This window comes from Ciconia boyciana, chromosome 4, assembly GCF_034638445.1.
Source record: "Ciconia boyciana chromosome 4, ASM3463844v1, whole genome shotgun sequence".
NCBI lineage: Eukaryota > Metazoa > Chordata > Aves > Ciconiiformes > Ciconiidae > Ciconia > Ciconia boyciana.
In genome coordinates this window covers 6,039,487-6,061,256 of record NC_132937.1, presented here as the reverse complement: position 1 = coordinate 6,061,256, position 21,770 = coordinate 6,039,487, and the positions used below count along the sequence as shown (strand labels likewise).

The following is a 21,770-nucleotide window of genomic DNA, read 5'->3' as shown; positions in this document are numbered from 1 at the left end:
CTTGTTTTGCCCAATCTTGCACTTCCTTACACGAAAAGTGTGAGCCATTATCGCTCTGGATAACATCAGGAGTAGGTAGATTTGAGAACCAAAATGATAGCCCTCGCACTGTATTTCGCCCATCGGCTTTCCGACATTTAGTCGCCATAAGCAAGCCGGAGACTACTTCCACTCCTGTAAGGATGTATCGATATCCTGCAGAGGATTTGAATGGTCCGATATAATCAATTTGCCATGTAGACCATAAAGTTTTCCCTTCATTAATATGTAAAGGTGGTGCTTTAGCAGGATGATCTGCTTGTAATTTCAGTCTACACTGAGGACATTCTGTAAGAATAGTTTCACAAGTTTTTCTATTTATAGGCCAGCCTTTACTCTGTGCAGCAAAGTAAAGTGCTTCTTTACCTGTGTGGCCTAGGTTTTGATGTAACCATTCTCCCAGTCGATACCACTCAGGATTTAAGGCGATTTTCCTAATTGTAGTTAGCTCATCTACCTTTTGATTCCACTTTGTGGCTGGTTGATTATCTTTAGCATGAGCTTTTACCCATCCCATCTTGAAAGGTGTTTTCCTGGCTATATCTAGTAATAATTGCCAATCTTTGTTTCTCCAAACTGGGGATCTATTCACTTCCCAATTCAAGGTTTCCCATTGACAGAGCCACTGTGTGGCACCGGCCCACACAGCATAGGAGTCTACATATATGATTTTTGCTCCATTCTGTGCTGCCAAAACAACTGCTCTTATTTCTCCTACTTGTGCACTGCCTTCACCTTCTTCTACTACTTGTTTGCCAGTGGTAATGTCTAATGCAACAGCCTTATATTGCCATTTACCATTTACCCTTTTTGCTGAAGCATCTGTAAACCAAATGTTTTCTGTTGGTGTACCCTCAGTGAGGGGTGGTGCATCCAGAATGGGTGAAGGTTTAAAAGGTTGTTGTAAAGCTAAAGGGTCTGTGTTTATGGGCATCTGCAATTTGGAAACCTTAGTGTGTCCTTCAGTTAGTTGCATATTTTCTGCAACTCCTGTTAGGTAGGCATACCATTTTCGGACAGTGGGTTTTTGTGCAACTCCTTCTGGGGGAGCAGTCCCCTTTAGGATTGCTTCTAGTAAATTAAATGGTCCTCTAGTTTGCACAGGTTGTCCCTGATGTATTTTCTCAACTTGTTTAACTGCTCGGACTAAAGATAAAAGTCCCTTTTCCCATTCAGAGTATCGTTGTTCTGTTTCTTTAAATGCAGTTGAGCTAAACAATAAAGGTCTTTTTGGCCCATCGGGTCCAGTTTGGAACAGGTTACAGTAAGTAGCATGTTCGGCGAAACCCCATTCAGCTATAATAGGGTCATGGGGGTGTACTGGTCCCAGTGACTGATATGTTTTTAACTCTTCAGTTAGAGTTTTGACTGCCTCTTTATGTTCTAATTTCCACTCCCAGGGTTTGCCTTTCCTTAAGAGTGAGTATAAGGGACGGGAAATGATAGAAAATCCAGGCACATGTTTCCTCCAGTATCCTAAAGTTCCCATTAATTGTTGTAACTCCTTCCTTGATTGGGGCATTTGCAGCTCTTCAATTTTTCTTAAGGGATCTGGAGGAATCACTGCACTGCCTGCTATCCACCAAGTACCTAAAAATTTTACTTCTTTGCTTGGTCCCTGACATTTTCCAGGTGGAATCTCAATTTCTGCTTTATTTAGTGCTTGCCATACTGCTGCTGCCGCTTCCCCAACCTTTTCAGGGGAAGTTCCTCCAATCAGAATATCATCTATATATTGGTACAGTTTCACTTCTTGGGGGAGTGAGACTGTCTGTAAAAGTTCAGCAAGCGCAGCATGAGCAATCGTGGGTGAATGTTTATACCCCTGTGGGAGTCTGTGAAAGGTGTATTGTATTCCCTCCCAAGTGAAAGCAAACTTCTCTTTATCCTCCTCCTTTAAGGGAACCATAAAGAACATATCTTTTACATCTAGGGCTGCCATCCATGGGTGTGCAGCTGCTTGCAAAGTAGCTGTTAAGTTGGCAATGTTTGCACAGCAGCTGTGAGCGGGGCTGTATTGGCGTCAGGCGCCGATAATCGACAGTTAAACGCCACCTCCCGTCTGGTTTCCGGACGGGCCAGACAGGTGAGTTATATGGGGAGTGCGTTCTGGAGATAATTTGTCGTTTCTCCAAATCAGCTATGACTTCAGAAATTCCATTTCGTGCCGCAGCAGAAATGGGGTATTGCGGTACGTTAGTGATTTTTGACTCTGGGAGCGCAGGGGCTGCGCGCAGTGCCCGCACTGCAGCCTCCCGGTTTCTGCTGGGGTTGGGATCGATGTTCGAGCCGAAGGACCACACGCTGCCATTCGGCAGGCGCCAGGTTCATCCGTTTAAAACATCGAAACCTAAAATATTTTCATGGTGAGCTTTAATTGCAAAGCGAGTACTCGACATGCGCTTCTCGCCCGGGAGCCATAAATTGACCTTGGCAGTTTGGCACTGCACACTCACTCCGTTCACGCCGGTAATTTTAACTCTTTGCCGTCTGGGTCGTACACCCAGCTTCTCGGCATCTTGTTGTGTTAATAGTGAAATTTGTGCTCCCGTATCTATTAAAAACTTTACCAATTGTCTTTGAGGACCAACTGGAATTAAAATGTATGGGCCGTTATCACTTATCCACTGATAAGCCTCCACTTTCCGGACAGGCAGGCCCAATTGCCTTCCGGACACTACTCGGTTTTTGACTTCATGCCCTGCAATTCCTCCCTAAGGGGGAGGAAGGGGTTGTCTCCCCTTCTGGGGTGTGGCGCAGGAGGAGTTGAGATACGCTCCTTCCTTTCACCGTTATCTCGTTTTTGAAATGCTTCAATTAGACTCAAAATTATGCCAGTAGGCTGACCTTGAATTGCAGCTCTGGGAATGCCTAAAGCTAATGCATTCCTCCACAACTCATTCCTCTGTTCTCGAGATTCCGTTTGGGGGTTTTTAAATTTGTTTCCCTTCGATCTAGTTTCTGTTCCCCGTTTTATGGGTCTTACTTTGTGATCTCCTCCCCGGGGCTTCAGGTTTTGTTTTTCAGCTGGTGCATCGTCCCAGCCCATCTCACGGCTGTAGTTAACAATGCCGTGCATCAATTTTGCCCAGGTAGGGAGCTGCTTGTGGGCATTTTGAGCGTTATCACCTAGTCCCTCATTGTGCTCTGTGTCTTTCTTGATCTCATCTCGTTTTGCAAGTAAATGGGATTTAAGAATTGCCGGGGCTCCTCTAATCAGTGATTTTAACATTGCGAAATCTACTGTAGCAGACAGTGGGACATCATGGGACCCTCGTTTGTGCATGGCTTGTATACAGGCGGCTTTTGTGATGGCTGTAGAGAGCTCACTTAAAGATTTAATGGGAATTATGGAAGGTTCACCTCCCTCCATGCTGTCTATTCCTCCAGCCCAATAAGCTACTCGGCTGGTGATAGAATGAGGTGTATTTGTCGGGTCAGGTCCTAAATTTAAGAAAACTCCCGGACCCCAATAGGCACTTGCTTCATCCTCAGTCAACATTATTCGGTCACCGCCACTGAGGCATACTCGCCACAAGTATTCCGTTTCAGTTTCACCTGGTTTTCTGCTATATCTCTCTTGCAAATTTGTCAATTGCAACGGATCCCAGGGGATGGTTCGCGTAGTATGTCGCGGATGTCCACCCCTGGACCCACAGTTCTTTCTGTTTTAACAATGGGTCTGGCTTCATACTCAGGAGGATTTGTGGGGAACAAAGGGTCGTCATCTTCTGGCTCGCTGTCATCGGGATCACCCCAGATGTCTCCATCCCAATCTTCAGGGGATACTATTAGTTTCCTAATCTGTACGATGTCGGGGCGGGGAGCCTGTATAAGCATCATCTCGACCTTTTCTCCCAACTTTTGTCTTTTTTCCTTTTCCTCCTGTAACTGTTTCTGCAGTTGTTCAATTTTAAAAGATAGTAACAACTCAGTTGCCTTTCTACTTTCTATTTCCTTCTCTAGGTCCTGCTCCTTTTTATTTCTGTTGTCTCTTTCCTGATGTGCAGCTTCTAAACAGGCACCTAGCATCTTGCAGATAATTCCTTTCCCTTTTCCATCTTTTGTGTGGCCTCTAGTTACTTTTAGGTGTTCTTCAATGGCTTCCCAATTATGCCAATTGTCACGAGTCCATTCTGCTGAGAATTTGGGACTCGGATTCACTCCATGCCTCCGTAAATAATCAGTGATACTACTTGCCATCCTGCCGACTACGCCAATTTGTCGCGGATGGAGTGAGCGTGCACTTCACTCGTAAGAGAGAAGTAAAAATATAGTTTATTGATACAGAATAGGGAGTTAACAAAGTTCAATGCGACAGTGTTTTAACAAGATTCAATGGCGAGGCACACTTGATTATTTACTGCATAGAGGACAGGGTCAGACAAAACTGTCAGGGAGACCCTCCCGTTGAGTCATGAGGTTCGGAAGGATCCCTTGCTTTCTAAACTCCTTCTCAGAGAGGAGTCTAGGTGCGGCTAGATCCAGTCCTAGTCCCAGACTTGGTCAACGGTTTATATCTAAAGGATTATATATGCGCAATCAATCCTTTATATCACTTAGCTAGGATTTCAAAGTTTAGCATGCTATTAGTCACTTACCGAGGATCTGTTGCGGCAAGGAATCTCTCAACCTCGAGGAGTAACCTTGAGAGGCGTCCCTGCTCAAGGGGAGATCCTGGCGTGCAGCCCGCTGCCATGCAGGAGAGCTCAAAGGGCTCTTGGGCTGCTCACTATTTATGGGGATAAGATGATTGACCCATAGTCATATTTGCATGCCGACCACAGGTTTTAATTTCTTCGGTGGGCGTGTTGCACAATAGCCCTAGGCTATTGTGTTGTTATCTGTCTCCTGAATTCACTTTGAGCTGATGCAGCCATCGTGACCAGATGCATCCATTACAATCACCGCTGGTGGTTATCACCTAAGCAGGGTTACAGGAGATAAAGGTCAGGGGCAGGGGAAGCACACCGTCATAGCTATCTGCTGTAGTTTCAGCATATTCAACTTGTATTAGCAACATGTGGTCACCGTGCTGTTTTTGTTTATAGAAACTTCAGATTAGTGTTTAAAAATGAAATTTGAAAATGAAATATTAATTTTTACTCTCTGATAGTTGGAGGAAGGGGCTTTTTCATTTGTTCTTAATAATCACTAGGAACTTCCATAATCTTGGTATGAGAAAGTGAAAGTCATGGTTATTCTTTTACTAATTAACTTGTTCTGTAGCAACTCAGTGTAATTTGTGCTCAATTTGTACAGCTTTCACAATGGAAAATAAGGAATATTTGCTGCTTTTCTAAGTTAAATACTGATTTTATGGAATTACTGCAGCAAGTAGTATTTCTGTATTTCTGTAAAAGAAAAACAATTCCCCAGAGAGAGAGGGGCACCTAAATCCATGCAATTATATCTGTACTTCTTTGGGATGTTTGCTTTGGGGAAAGATAAGGAGAAGGAAGAGAAAACAAACAGAACATATTTGTGGGGGTTTTTTAAAGGCCATCTAGATAGTGTGATGAGTTACTACAAATGTTTAACAGCAAAGTTATCTGTAATATTGACTCTTCACAGTGGTTTTCTATCAAAAGCCCTATATATTTATAGTTTCTTGTGGTTGCCCTACATATTTACAGTTTCTTGTTGTTGAAAAGCATGTTTGAGATGGAGGGAGGGAAAAGAAGGATGTTGATTTTTCTGAGCTTCTCATCCAACACTGAACCAAAATACCTTTTCCTGTAATGCTCAGTAGCTTTTGATTTTTGATGGAATCTGTAATGATAATAGAGGTAAGACAGAGCCAATTCTCTGGCTTCTCAGTGTCTTTCACAATTATGAGAACACGTTTCAGGCTGCTTCTTTGAGTTCTGTATCATTTTGCATCAAGTAAAATTTGTTAATTCGCAGGTTTATTTCTGTGACCTCAATGGGCAGAATAGCAACAGCAGCTCTTTGCCTTACGTCTGCTTATTTCATCATTGAAATGAGTATCTCTTTGGTCTCTAGAAACCTAGTCTACATTGTGACATACTCACTCTTACTGATAAATTCAGCTATGATAGAAAAGATATAGGAACCTACTTGTGGTGGATTGACCCTGACCAGCAACTAAACGCCCACCAGCCACTTTATCACTTCCCCTGCAACAAGATGGGGGAAAGAATCAAAAGAGCAAAAATGAGAAAAACTCATGGGTCAAGATAATGACAGTTTAATAAGTGAAAGAAAAAAGAAAAAAAAGTGTTACAAAGGCAGTCAGTCACCACCTCCCACAAGCAGACTAATGCCCAGCCAGTCTCCGAGCAACAGTTACCTTGGAAAAACAACCTCCCCCCTCCAGTTTTATTGCAGAGCATGACATTATATGCCATGGAATATCTCTTTGGTCAATTCAGGTCAGCTGTCCCAGCTGTGTCCCCTCCCAACCTCTTGCCCACCCCTAGCTTACTCATTGACGGGGGCAGAGTGAGAAAGAGAGAAGGCCTTGACACTATGCAAGCACTGCTCAGCAATAGCTAAAACATTGGTGTGTTATCAATATTGTTTTAGTCAAATCCAAAACACAGCACCATATGGGCTGCTATGAAGAAAGTTGACTCCATCCCAGACAGACCCAGTACACTACTTAAGATTTTTCTTCACATTTTAAATGACTTTAAATGACTTTAAATGACTAAGTAGTTTCAAATGTGTGAAAATATGGGGGGTTATTTCTTGTTCTAACTTAGAGACCTGGCTGCAAGGAACTGCTTGGTCGATGAAAACAACATTTTGAAAATAAGCGATTTTGGAATGTCTCGTCAAGAGGATGATGGAGTTTATTCATCATCAGGCTTAAAGCAGATTCCTATCAAGTGGACTGCTCCAGAAGCTCTCAACTATGGTAAGGATATATCTTTATCTTCTTGGTATAAAAAATATACAGTATAAGATGCAAGGGGACTACATCATGGACAGTATTTGAGCATATATATATAATTTTTTTCCTTTTTCCGAGTTCAGATCAACAGATGTTTAAAATATTTTAGTTTTAATATTTCAGCCTCATTTAAGTTATGTAAAAATACTATTTTCCCTTCAAAAAGAACAAGGCAGCAACATCAAAATTGCTACTTATTCAACAGTAAAATAATGCTGTGGTTATGTTGCTAACTCGTTCCAGTGAGTGGGAAGTTCTGCATATTTATGGCATTTTTTTAAAAAAGGCAGAAGATTTTAACATTCTAGAGCACTCTATCAGATAAATGATTAGATAAATCATTGCATTGGAGAAAAAAATGCTTTATTTTTTTAAACTGCAGCTTTTGTTTATATGCACTTTTATATATTGCTATGCTATTATGGGGGGAAAAAATCCATTATTTCTGATTCAGTGAAGTGGTCCATACTATGTGGGTAATAGTTTCAAAACAAAAATAGAAACTGCTGGATTTAGCTTTTTAGCTTGTAGGTAAAACTAGAAAAATTAGTTCTTTTAAGTAAAGTGAGCTGTGAAGAAGCAGCAGCATATTAAATGAATGAGGTCATATTTTGAACGCATTTCTCTCAACCAATTCTTTACTTGAGTTCTTAGAAAAAAAATTGAAACATTTTATATCTTCCTGATAAGTTTCTCTAAATACTTCTCCCACCTTTTAGAGCTTTTGTTTAAAATCATGCATTGGAAATCATAATTTTCTGACTTCTGATTGTTAGAAGAAGAATCCCTTTCATTAGCACTTTTGCAGAAGTTAATGCCATAACACAATAATGCAAATCTTCCCCTTGGAAAGCTAATAATAAATGTAGTTAGAGTGACTGACCCTCTATTATCTATTTTTCTAAGAGGTACTGGTGTTGCTAATGTTCACTGTGGAATACTATTTCTATTTTGGGTGTTTATTCCACTATAAAAGGTGTTTTGAATTTTTATTTTCATTGTTTCAGAAGTACTTGTCATTTATTTGATATATAATGGAAACCCCTTCTCCACAGTCATACCAGTCTAGTCTACTACATTAAGCAGGAAACTGGCTTTTATGACAACACCTTCATTTTGTACTTCTGAGTCTTTGCTGCTTTCCACACCTTGCAGGAGAAGAATGTATAGCTGATTAACATCTTTACTTATTTGCTGTTTCCTATAATGAACCAATACCCATCCAGTTTTAAGTGATTTTCTGCAGTGTTTGGAAAATAACCCATCTCAAACATTTGTTAAAGTATTCAGCAGTCTAATATTCAGCTTTCAAAGTATGATTGAAGCTTTCTGTGGGTTTTTTTTTTTGATGGATCATTTTTTCCATTCCCTTGAAAAGTGCAAGTTAAAATAATTGGTTTGTGTTGTGCCATTCTAATAATATGGTCATAAGTATTGTATTAATTTGCATAGGTAACACTGAAAGTAGTTAAGGATACCAGAGTGAAACAGAACTAAATGTGCAATATTTCAAAACTAGATGACAACCATTGAGCATGTCAGTTCTTAATGGCAAAATTTAATGGTTGGAGGAAAATGAGAAATAGGGTCATTTGGTCATTACATGAATGATACAGTGCTTAAGAAAATAAATAAAAGTGCCTTTTTTTAAACACTTCTGGATTCACTTTATATGACATTAATAGCAGTCACAAAAATATTTTAAATGACAAAATTCAGGTTAGGAAGTCTAGAAACTGGATTAAGGTAAATGGAACTATTAGGGAGTTGTGCATGAAGTCATGAATGAAATCTTGGTGCTACTGGACCTTTAGTTCAGTGGGTACTGTTCAGTGCCATTCCATGCCATTATTTTTACCTGGGACTATATGATTTCCATCACTACCAGCAAATGAAAAATTGCTTTAAACGCACCTAATAAAATTACATATTTAGGCCAAGGTGTAGGGTATTTTTGCTTCCAGTTCTCTCAAAATTAAAATGCACTTTTAATGTATATATTTTTCCAGTACAACTTTTCCAATTCTTTGTAATGTTAATAAATTATTGTATTTGTTTATGAAAGAGCATGCCCTTTTTTTCCCAGATAATATAATAGTTGGAAAGACAATTAACTGTGTAGAAGTTGTACTTTCTTTAAAAAAAAATTAATCACTTGTCTCTACTGAATTACTTTAATGAAAAGTGTTAAATTACTGGATGCCAAACTCTGAAGAGAGTTGATATATAGAGAAGAAAACTAATCTTACCACAAATAGCAAAGTGAATGTCCATAATTACTGCCTACTAAACACACAAGCTAATGTAGATAGAGTTGTCAACTGGAAGTGATATTTAGTTTAAGAGTAAACTGAACTTTCTGACATCAGAACAGTTATCATATCACCAACTGTCACTATAATTTACATGTCTTTTCCTTTTTTCTAGTGTAAGTGTATTTAAAATGTTTAGCTGAAAGCAATGGGATTACAGGGCCTTTCTGGAAATGCAGCAGAAGGAGGGGGAAATAAGAGAAATGAGTTAGTTTGGTTTGTTTAATGCTCAGAGATGAACAAACACATTTGCAAGCATGTGTATGTTTTTAAGAATAAAGACACTCATAGAATTAACAAAGAAATACAGTCATGAAAAATGATGACAGAAATATGATAAATGGATTTTTAAGGTAACATTTTCATAAGCCCTGCTACAAAGGGCTAGGAGCCTACACTTTCTGATATAGCGTGCATCTTGATGTGAATCCATCAGGGACAATAGAAATATCTCCCCCAAGAGCTGTCCTTCTCCCATAATATAAAGCTTTAATTCCACAAAGAGGTTTGGATTTAAATTATCTTAATTTTGCCATCTGTCTGAAGCATAGTTGAAGATAGTAGTAGGCCAGATTATTTTTTTTAACCTGATTGGGTGCATCAGTTCTTCAAGGTCCAAATTAAACAACAGTTGAAGCAACTGTAGATTCATTTCCAGAGAATAGTTTCTCAGAGTAAGAAACCCAGGTCCTCTTTGCAATTAAGAACTACATTGATTTTAGCTCCTCTTGGAGGACTCATTGTCATGCTATATTAGGGAACTGGAAAAGGTAAATTTTTAAAAAGTATCTTCAGAGTTGAAAGTGATTATAAACAAGGAAAAAAAAAAACTGACATTTTTCTGTCCTTTTATATTAAAAGAAAATAAAAAAAAAATATTTTGGGGCAGTAAATGGAAAGAAATTCTTAACATGGAAAATGACCAACATGGTAAGATCTTCTCAGCCATGTGCTTTGTGTAACAAGTCTCTGTCAAATTACAGAACTTTAGGTTAGCTTATATTATTCCTAGGTATTAACTTTAAGATAATTGATGTTTATAATTTGAAATACAGGAGAACATGATATCTGAAGAATGTTCATTAGGAGCTACAGCTTTATTATGCTTAAAGCTTGCCAAAATAACACTTACCTCTGTGGAAAATATGTGGTCATAATTATGTAAAACATGAATTATTCTGTAAGTTAAGCCGCTGGTTTTCTTTCCTTTCCTTAGGGAGATACACATCTGAGAGTGATGTATGGAGCTTTGGAATCCTTTTGTGGGAGACCTTCAGTTTAGGAGTATGCCCGTACCCTGGAATGACGAACCAACAAGCACGAGAACAAGTGGAGAAAGGTAGTTAATTGTAGGGAGCAAAAGAGATGCTGTGTAGATCCATAGGGATGTAGGTACATACAGTATAAAAAATAACAAAGAAATAACATATGGGTTATCTAGCAACTTTAGCAAAAATATGAGATTGTTTAATTGCTGTTTAGCTTTCTGGGAGAAGTAGTGTGATTTATAGGCTTCTTGCAAAAAGGAAGATAATGACTAGTGACTTAAAGGAGGACAGAATTATAGCATGTTGTCTTTCATGGCTACAGAACTAAAAGGTGAAATAGAGAGGAGGGATTGATTGCTGTGCAAATAGAGGCTTGACCAGAATGAATTAGTTAAGATAATGCTAATGCAAGTGGAAATATCCCAAACTGCTAGAAAAAAATTTATATCATTCTATCTTCTCTATTAAAGCATTTCAGACAAAATTTTAAGTTATGGTGGAGATGGGCAAGCTGGTTGAACAGCGAATGCCACATTTTTTTTCTCTTTTACAAAATAATCAAAAGACTTTTAGTTAAAAGTAACAAATAACTGTGAGCAGGGTTTCAGGTCTTTGATTTCTTTTCATCATCTTTAGTGGCATTTCAGGACTCTTCCTGCTCTACATATTTCTACTGCGTAATTCATAAACAGGTTCTTAGCTAGTAAAACTACCAAATGATAAAAAAGCTAGTTTGCTGAGTTATATAGAATGCTATTGTTAATTATAATCACTGTAGATGACCACGGAAGTTTGTCCTTAAAAAGTCAAAGAAAAAAATCTGATGTTTTTCAGAGCAGAGGAGTGTTTATAAAAACAAGTCTTACTACCTTACTGCAATTCTGTATGAACCCACTGAGAAAGATATTATAAGTCATATAAAATTTACCCTCAATATTTTTTTTAATGCAATGATATTGAACTTCGCTCATTTCTTTTTAAATTTGTCAATATGTATCATTTTTCAATGCTATATATTTTTCCCTTTTTTGTGTACCAGGATACCGAATGTCAGCACCGCAAAAATGTCCAGAAGAAATATATAAAATAATGCAGAGGTGCTGGGCCTACAAACCTGAAAGCCGGCCAAAATTCAGTGAGATTCAGAAAGCGCTGTCTTCAATCAAAAAGAAAGTGACATAGTGATAAACTAGTGCCAAACTCAGTCTGCAGGACTTTATTTTCCAGTGAAGTAATATTTTCCCCTTAAACACTGCATTTATACAACATTATTTACAATATTCTTCTAATCACTTTAAAATTAACTGGGTTTTTTTATATACAAGTGTACCAATGATGTCTACACCTGCATTAAAGACATATTCTGCCAAATGCTATATATCCAGTCACAGTAATATTGTCATTTAGGATACACGTAAATAGAAAAGCACATACTATAAATTTAAGTGACTGTGGCTTCTATCTATTTTACAGCAAGTAAATGCTAGTGAATTTTTTTCAGACGTTTTCTATGTTATGCTGTGTTCTTGCTCTCCTATCCCTGTCCCAGATATCAACACTATGGCACTGTAATGTGGTGACTGTCACACATGATGGCCTTAAAAGTGAAGACAGTTTTTGATAAGTATATCAATGAGACACTTTTATATTTTTTAAATTCTTTATGCAACTGATATTTTTAAATGATACCTTGTTTAAGGATGAAGGTCAGATTCTGGATGTAAAGTGAAATCCAGAATTTTCTTTTCTAGAAAATTTAACTAATGTGCATTTCTTACCACATTATAGTAAATACTTCTGACTTTGGATGTGATTTACTTAAGCTACTGCTTTTTTCCTATGACGCCATCAGAATTCAGTAATATGTCTCCTTTGCAATGAACTACATTTATTTAACAAGCAAAAAAGCTAATATCAAGTCTTGACTACATGTATGTTGTTAACAAATACTGCAAATCATCTGCCTTACAAAATATATGTAAAAGCAGTAGGTGCACACGTGTAGAAAAGGTCAACAAGAAATAGATTTGCTAAGGATAGCAGCATGTTATAGATAACAAATAGGATTGGTTTTAGAGGAGTAAAAGAATGTGAATTACTAGATTTGCTTTTGATCCTGACTTTTTCTTTCAATTTGCAGTAATTCTCAGTATGCAGCTAGAGCCTGCAAAAGCTAAACAAAAGTGCATTCCATGCATAGTGTCCAAATAAAAACTCTGTTTCTCTATGCCATAAGGAAATATGTTTTTAGCCTCTAGCAGGCTGAACAAGGCAGAGTAGAAACATTAACCTTTTAACTTTTAAAAATCATTACAATCAGATTTAAAAAGACTTGGGATAGGGGAGCTGTAAGTGTCACCAAGAAGGAAAAAGTTTGTATAAAAAATAACATTCCTCCAGAAAGAATAAAGACTCAACAGTCAGAGGAGGAAAGGCACAAAGTTTGTTACTATGACTCTTGGTTTTCTTTGCAACTTGGACTATAATGTCCCTTTGTCTCTTCTACATAAAAATCTAACTGGAATATATGTCCAGATGTAGAATTTGTGTGTTAATTATGAATTCTTTCATTTTCAGGAAGTTGCATATTACTAGCCATTTTAGAACACTATGTTTTTAGACATCATTTAGGCAGGACTTAAATTAGAATTTTCAGAGTGTTGGGGTTTTTTTTGGAGGTGAAGGACTAATTAGATGGCTAGCTAGTTGCATTATTATTTTGCAGCTCTCAGATTATAACTATAACAGAGTAGCTCATTTATAGATCTCAGATCATCTTTATAAAGGCCTTCTCTAAAACAAAAACTGTTAGCTGTACTTAAAAAAAATGAATTAATAAAATTCTCAAATGCAGTTGACTGAGATCACAGAGTGAAAACATAGAATAGGTGAACTTGATAGTTTTTCCCCTGCCTTCCCAGAATTGAATGCTTTGTAAGTAAAACTTGCAACAACTGGCTTGGTGTTTTATAGGTAAATATGAACTGTTATCCAATAGGACAAGATAGGATGCATACTGCTACTCACAAAGAAGGCTTGGAAAAAAAAGTCTTCCTAAATTGCCACTATTTGTAACTCTCGTCTAGTTTTACAACTACAAAAGTTTATAGAACAGCTACATAGCTGAAATTTTGTGAATGGGTTAAGAGAGACAGCACATGCTTCTCCATTAAAACCCTTCATCAATTTAAGGCAATTATGCTTTTAAAAGAAAAATCGGGTTGATAGAGGTTGCTTCTAGATTGCACATATTGAGGCTATTGAGCAAGACATTTCCACCACTAAAAAAAATTAAAAGATTAACAGTACTGTCTTTATACAGTCAGCTCAGTCATTTCAGTCTTTCTCAACATATAAAAATTTTCACAAATATTAAATGCAATAGCAACACAAAATCCTTGGATTGCTAATATGTAAACTAGTTCTCTCTGAACTTGTGCTTCAACTATTAAAGAATCTTTCTGCTCTTTAAACAGGGCTGCAGTAGGCTAACAGCTCTAGCTGCACTGTACTGCTAAACCAGAAGAATCTGGCCCTTTGCACCTCCCAAACATTTCTTAACTCTGACAGCTCTATCTACCACAGATACTCCCCTTTCAATTACTTCAAGAAAGTTACTCTTGTGAGACAAAAGTTCCAATATATCCCAGGTTTTGTTTGACTCAAAAGTTTCATAGTGATGTTGTACCTTTATACCTGTGGCAATGTGTTTGTATGAAAATTTAAGTAACCATGAGTCCAAGGTGAAACATAGTTCAAATCATGGTTTAAACCCTAAATACATAATGAATTGTCCACATCATAAAAGACATCAGAACAACATTCCCCACTGCTAGTTTACAATACAGAACATCCTTTTCCTATTCTTATGGAACAATATTAAGCCAATTATGTCCCTTTCCAAAGCAATGATCTTGCTGTCAGACCAGATCTAAAACGCTATCTTTAAAATTAATACCAGTGCCTCAATTCCGTTTGAGCTTCACTTTAAACATGCCTTCTACTTATGAGAACTTTCCAAATAATATTAATTCTCATTATTGTCATCCATTTTGCTTTTAGAAATCTGACCTCTTTACCTCATATAACCTTTAATTATGCAGGTAATTGTACATCCCTCCCAAATTCTGAGACTTGCAACTTCAAACAACAAGCATTGCTAAGTCAATAAAAGTCTACAGTGAACCTAATTTTTCATTATGTGACTAAGTTGATATGGCTTAATGCATTGTAAATATATAAAATTTTTAATTGAAACAATTACTTTACTGATATTTTGAACAGCAGTATTGCTTCCACAAAATATCTCTTCAATAGAAGCATTTACATTTCACTTGAATTCTACACAAAGGTAAACCTGTACCTTTGTTCCTCTCCAGTTTTTCAGTGAAAGGAACTGCTGAATGAAAGTAATCAGTTCAGGTGCTTTCAGCCATTCTGATATGTAGCATAGATGCAGCCAGGATGTCATAGAGAAGGTCTTGCACTCTGTATGGCACCTTTTTATAGCATGCTTATGCTTGCTACAAATCACTAAGAAATCCACTGGAGACTGGAAGTTTCCTATATCTCTGAATGTAGCCAATTGCTTACAACACCTGAAGTTGTAGTGCTTAAGGAGAGATAGTGACAACATTATTTTCCTTCCCTCCACCTTCTGCTTGGTCATGCCACAGACTCAGACTCCTCAGTAGACCTACCAACTAGAAGAAAACTATCTGTTTCCACTGTTAATTGTATCATTACCTGTAACTGACAACTTATTTTTTCCACTGAGCTTCCCACCTAATTTTAACTAAAATGCTAAAAACATGTAATAGGAAAAATTCAGTGTTGTGGTTTCACCCCAGCTGACAACTAAGCCCCACACAGCCGCTCGCTCACTCCCCCTTGGTGGGATGGGGGAGAGAATCAGAAGCGTAAAAGTGAGAAAACTCGTGGGTTGAGATAAAGACAGTTTAATAGGGAAAGCAAAAGACGCACACGCAAGCAAAGCAAGGAATTCATTAACTACTTCCCATCAGCAGGCAGGTGTTCAGCCATCTCCAGGAAAGCAGGGCTCCATCATGTGTAACGGTGACTTGGGAAGACAAATTCCATCACTCCTAACGTCCCCCCCTTCCTTCTTCTTCCCCAGCTTTATAAGCTGAGCATGACATCATATGGTATGGAATATCCCTTTGGTCAGTTGGGGTCAGCTGTCCCAGCTGTGTCCCCTCCCAACCTCTTGTGCACTTGGCAGAGCATGGGAAGCTGAAAAGTCCTTCATTTAGTATAAGCACTACTTAGCAACAACTAAAACATCCCTGTGTTATCAAGACTGTTTTCAGCACAAATCCAAAGCATAGCCCCATACAAGCTACTATAAAGAAAATTAACTCTATCCCAGCCAAAACCAGCACATTCAGAATTTAGGCTCATCATGTGGGACACAAAAGACAGGCAGACAAAGACATCAGGAGCGCCGGGAACAGGGCCAGCAAACAGGGCGTGGAGCGTCAGCAAGGGCGTGGCACGTCAGTTTGCATAGAAGGGCATGCAGGAAGGTCACTGAAGCTCTGCCAGCTCGACTAGGGTGCAGTGGTATCCACCTGGCAGAAAGCCATGACCGCTCTAAGCTCTGTGCCCACCACGACTGACGCAGCTTCCCACACAGAGCTCCGGTGGGAACACGCTGCCACCCAGGTGTCAGGCTGCAGGCTGTGCCCTACTCTTATGCCAGTATTGGACGGCAACAGTGAGCACACCTGTGGGAGGTGTGCCCAGGTAGAGGAACTCCTCAGCTTGGTGACAGAACTCTGGGAGGAGGTGAGTAGGTTGAGGAGTATCAGGGAGTCTGAGAGAGAGAGAGAGACCACTGGAATCGCACCCTACCTTCCCTGGGACAGGCCCAACAGGCAGACAGAACGCATGATATGGAAGATTCCCTATCCTCTCTCCGCCTGGCTGAACACAGTGACTTAAGGGATAGGGGGCAATGGCAACAAGTTCCTGCCCGGCACAGCAGGCGCGTCTCCTCTGTGACTACCCCACCTTCCCAGGTGCCCTTGCATAATAGGTACGAGGCTCTGCAAGTGGAACCAAACAATGACAAGGACGATGGTTCATCTAGCTTGGAGGTGTCGCCAAGGTTAAGTCAGCCTATGCCCTTCGTCAAAACTGCTTCCATAAAGAAAAAAAGACTGGTCATTGTCATAGGAGACTCCCTTCTGAAGGGAACAGAAGGCCCAATATACAGACCGGACCCACTTCTTAGGGAAGTCTGCTGCCTCCCTGGGGCCTGGGTTAAAGATGTGAAGAGAAAACTTCCTACCCTGGTACAGCCCTCAGATTATTATCCAGTATTGTTTTTTCAGGTAGGCAGCAATGAAGCTGCAACTAGAAGTCCGAGGGCAATCAAGAGAGACTTCAGGGCCTTGGGACGACTGGTTAAGGGATCAGGAGCATAAGTAGTGTTCTCCTCTATCCTTCCAGTTGCAGGGAACGATGAGGGAAGAAACAGGAAGAGCCAGCAGATCAATACCTGGCTCCGAGCCTGGTGTCACTGGCAGAATTTTGGGTTTTTTGATCATGGGTCGGTCTACACGACACCAGGCCTGCTGGCGACAGATGGGGTATGCCTGTCTCAAAGGGGGAAAAGGATCTTTGCACAAGAGTTAGCAGGGCTCATTGAAAGAGCTTCAAACTAGATTTGAAGGGGGAAAGGGATAAAACCAGGCCTGCTAGAGATAAGCCTGAGGGCGTCATGCCAATGTTTGGGGGACAGTGTGCTAGCGAGGTCCTTCGGTCTGCCATCTCAGTGGAGGTAGGGGATGGAGATCCATGCGGCAGCAAAGACACAAGGGTTATGAATGTGTTAGAAACCACAGAAGCGCCTGAGAATGGTCACGTAGGAATTAGGGCTTCCCCCCCAAAAAAGGTGGCAGGATCAATAGCCCAACTGAAGTGCATCTACACCAAAGCACACAGCATGGGCAACAAACAGGAGGAGCTGGAAGCCATTGTACAGCTGGAAAACTATGATATGGTTGCCATCACAGAAACATGGTGGGATGACTCGCACAACTGGAGTGCTGCAATGGATGGCTATAAGCTCTTCAGAAGGGATAGGCAAGGAAGGAGAGGCGGTGGGGTAGCCCTGTATGTTAGGGAGTGTTTTGACTGTCTAGAGCTTGATGATGGTGACGATAGGGTTGAGTGTCTATGGGTAAGAATCAGGGGGAAGGCCAACAAGGCAGATATCATGGTGGGAGTCTGTTACAGACCACCCAACCAGGATGAAGAGGCAGACGAAATATTCTATAAGCAGCTGGGAGAAGTCTCACAATCGCTAGCCCTTGTTCTCGTGGGGGACTTCAACTTGCCAGATGTCTGCTGGAAATACAACACAGCAGAGAGGAAACAGTCTAGGAGGTTCCTGGAGTGTGTGGCAGATAACTTCCTGACACAGCTGATGAGCGAGCCAACTAGGGAAGGCACCCCGTTGGACCTGTTGTTTGTGAACAGAGAAGAACTTGTGGGTGATGTGATGGTTGGAGGCCATCATGGGCATAGCGATCATGAAATTAGATAGTTTTTGATTCTTGGGGAAGTAAGGAGGGGGGTCAGCAGAACTGCTGTCTTGGACTTCCGGAGGGCAGACTTTGGCCTGTTTAGGGGCCTGGTTGACAGAGTCCCCTGGGAGACAGTCCCGAAGGGCAAAGGAGTCCAGGAAGGCTGGACATTCTTCAGAAGGAAATCTTAAAGGCACAAGAGCAGGCTGTCCCCATGTGCCGAAAGATGAGCCAGCGGGGAAGAAGACTGGCCTGGCTGAACAGAGAGCTTTGGCTAGAACTCAGGAAAAAGAGGAGAGTTTATGACCTTTGGAAGAAGGGGCAGGCAACTCAAGAGGACTACAAAGATGTCATGAGGTTATGCAGGGAGAAAATTAGAGACCAACTAGAACCCAACTAAAAACCCAACTAGAACTTAATCTGGCTACTGCTGTAAAAGACAGTTAAAAATGTTTCTATAAATAGATTAGCAACAAAAGGAGGGCTAAGGAGAATCTCCATCCTTTATAGGAAACATAGTGACAAAGGATGAGGAAAAGGCCGAGGTACTTAATGCCTTCTTTGCCTCAGTCTTTAATAGCAAGACTAGTTGTTCTCGGGGTACCCAATCCCCTGAGCTGGAAGACAGGGACGGGGAGCAGAATGAAGCCCCCATAATCCAAGGGGAAATGGTTAGTGACCTGCTACACCACTTCTTAGACACACAGAAGTCTATGGGGCCGGATGGGATCCACCCAAGAGTACTGAGGGAGCTGGTGGAAGTGCTCACCAAGCCACTTTGCATCCTTTATCAGCAGTCCTGACTAACCGGGGAGGTCCCAGAAGGGCTACAAGAAGGACTGGAAGGAGGATCCGGGGAACTACAGGCCTGTCAGTCTGACCTCAGTGCCAGGAAAGGTTATGGAGCAGATCACCTTGAGCGCCATCACACGGCACGTACAGGACAACCAGGTGATCAGGCCCAGCCAGCATGGGTTTAGGAAAGGCAGGTCCTGCTGGACTAACCTGATCTCCTTCTATGACAAGGTGACCCGCCTAGTGGATGAGGGAAAGGCTGTGGATGTTGTCTATCTAGACTTCAGTAAAGCCTTTGACATGGTTTCCCACAGCATTCTCCTGGAGAAACTGGCTGCTCATGGCTTGGATGGGCGTACACTTCCCTGGGTAAAAAACTGGCTGGATGGCCGGGCCCAGAGAGCTGTGGTGAATGGAGTTTACTCCAGTTGGTGGCCAGTCACAAATGGTGTCCCCCAGGGCTCAGTATTGGGGCCAGTTCTGTTTAATATCTGTATCAATGGGGAGGGGACGAGGGGATTGAGTGCACCCTCAGTAAGTTTGCAGATGACACCAAGTTGTGCGGGAGTGTTGATCTGCTTGAGGGGAGGAAGGCTGTACAGAGGGATCTGGACAGGCTGGATTGATGGTCTGGGGCCAATTATATGAGGTTTAACAAGGCCAAGTGTCAGGTCCTGCACTTGGGTCACAACAACCCCATGAAACGCTACAGGCTTGGGGAAGAGTGGCTGGAAAGCTGACAGGCAGAAAAGGACCTGGGAGTGTTGGTTGACAGATGCCTGAATATGAGCCAGCAGTGTGCCCAGGTGGCCAAGAAGGCCAATAGCATCCTGGCTTGTATCAAAAATAGTGTGGCCAGCAGGACTAGCGAAGTGACTGTCCTCCTTTATTCGGCACTGGTGAGGCTGCACCTCGAATGCTGTGTTCCGTTTTGGGCCCCTCACTACAAGAGAGACATTGAGGTGCTGGAGTGTGTCCAAAGAAGGGCAATGAAGCTGGTGAAGGGTCTAGAGCAGAAGTCTTATGAGGAGCGGCTGAGGGAACTGGGGTTGTTTAGCCTGGAGAAAAGGAGGCTCAGGGGAGACCTTATTGCTCTCTACAACTACCTGAAAGGAGGTTGTAGAGAGGTGGGGGTTGGTCTCTTTTCCCAAGTAAGAAGTGATAGGATGAGAGGAAACGGCCTCAAGTTGAGCCAGGGGAGGTTTAGATTGGATATTAGGAAAAATGTCTTCACTGAAAGGGTTGTCAAGCATTGGAACAGGCTGCCCAGGGAAGTGGTTGAGTCACCATCCCTGGAGGTATTTAAAAGACGTGTAGGTGTAGTGCTTAGGGACATGGTTTAGTGGTGGAGTTGGCAGTGCTAGGTTAATGGTTGGACTTGATGATCTTAAAGGTCTTTTCCAACCTAAACGATTCTATGTTGAGGACTGAAAGCCAAAACCAATCACCTATCCATCCCTTCTGTTAAAGAATTGCGTAGTTATATGCAAATTCAAGACCCTTCCTGTCCTGGTTTTGGCTGGGATAGAGTTAATTTTCTTCCTAGTAGCTGGTATAGTGCGGTGCTTTGGATTTTAGTATGAGAATGATATTGATAACACGCTGATGTTACCGCATCAGCACTATACCAGCTACTAGGAAGAAAATTAACTCTATCCCAGCTGAAACCAGGACACTTCCAGATATAAAAATTTGAACTAATAGTTGTAGGACTGCTGTTCTTTTCAATTGCATGTGTTAATTTTCCTTCGTATAGTTTTAGGCATCTGGAGAAGGAGGAGGGATGTTAAGGAAGTTGGGAATGTTGATTCACTGACCCACTAGCACACACAATAGTTTTGACACTTGTAACCTTGAGTGGGGTACAGATACAGTTTTCAAACATTTTTCAATTTTTTTTCAATTTTATGCCAAAGTATGCATCATCGAGTTTAATATCCAGTAAAGCACCTTTTATACTCTTTGTTGTTTAAAAATTAATATATTTGTGAAACAGATCGATAATGCATAACACTGGAAATGGGTGCTTCTTCCCCAAAGTACACATGTCAAAAACCAAAATGACATTTGTGAGTTCATCTGGCTTTTAAACAAGTCTGAAAATGATAACTATGTAATATAATTGTTAGTTGTCTGTCCTTTATAATTTTAAATAGATATGCATTTAAACTTTATTTATTTGCCCATTTTTTATATGCTTTAAAGTTACACTTTTGAACTTAAGCTAGCTTTTTATTTTCGTAGGCTGTTACATAATTTCAGTATTCTTGTAAACTGCAGACCATTTTTGAATAGTCCTTTGTCTTTTCTGCAGTCCCCTTTTTATTGTGCCCTTCCAATAAATGTAAAATATTTGCATCAAGCTGTCTCAAATTTTATTTCATATTTACAGGATATATTTATTTACTTGCTTCTGTAGTCAAGTGGAAGATCAACTTTAGTAACTCTGCTCTTGGGTATGCTACAATCCAAAATATTCTGTATTTCACAAAGAAAAAAATAATTATGATGTGAATTATGTTGTCAATTTCTGGAATTAATACCTGTGTGATCCCTGCTCAGTTTGGCTGTAACTTGTGGCTACCTTTTGTAATTCATAAGGGATTGAAAGAAAGAGTAACCCAATGGGCACAAGGGAAAGGACATGTCAAAACAGTTTCAGAACTTTGGGGCTAGAACCTTTCAGCTTTGAGGGTGTGAGACCATGTATGCTTTTTCCTCAAACCAGAATTGTGTTAGGAAGCTAACCTCCCCATTTCTGCAAGCATTTCCAGTTAAGTTTCTGAAACTTGGTGGGACAAATCCCATGACTGGAGTGCGGCTATCGATGGCTACAGGCTATTCAGAAGGGACAGGCAAGGAAGGAGAGGCGGAGGGGTTGCCC

General features: G+C 40.5%; 1 protein-coding gene across 7 annotated transcripts in view; it reads left to right on the top strand.

Moving 5' to 3' along the window:
* LOC140650543 (tyrosine-protein kinase Fer-like) overlaps positions 1–21,244 on the top strand; it is a 213,971-nt gene extending 192,727 nt beyond the window's left edge. For 5 of the 7 annotated variants that reach the window (XM_072858970.1, XM_072858971.1, XM_072858973.1 and 2 more), the window contains 3 exons: positions 6,768–6,922; positions 10,487–10,609; positions 11,578–21,244. In XM_072858970.1, the coding sequence (XP_072715071.1) occupies positions 6,768–6,922; positions 10,487–10,609; positions 11,578–11,720 (421 nt within the window). In that variant the 3' untranslated portion in view covers positions 11,721–21,244. Of the gene's footprint in view, positions 1–6,767; positions 6,923–10,486; positions 10,610–11,577 lie in introns of those variants that run through there. The other 2 variants (XR_012042062.1, XR_012042060.1) reach the window with 1 other exon arrangement.
* The last annotated feature ends 526 nt before the right edge of the window (positions 21,245–21,770 follow it).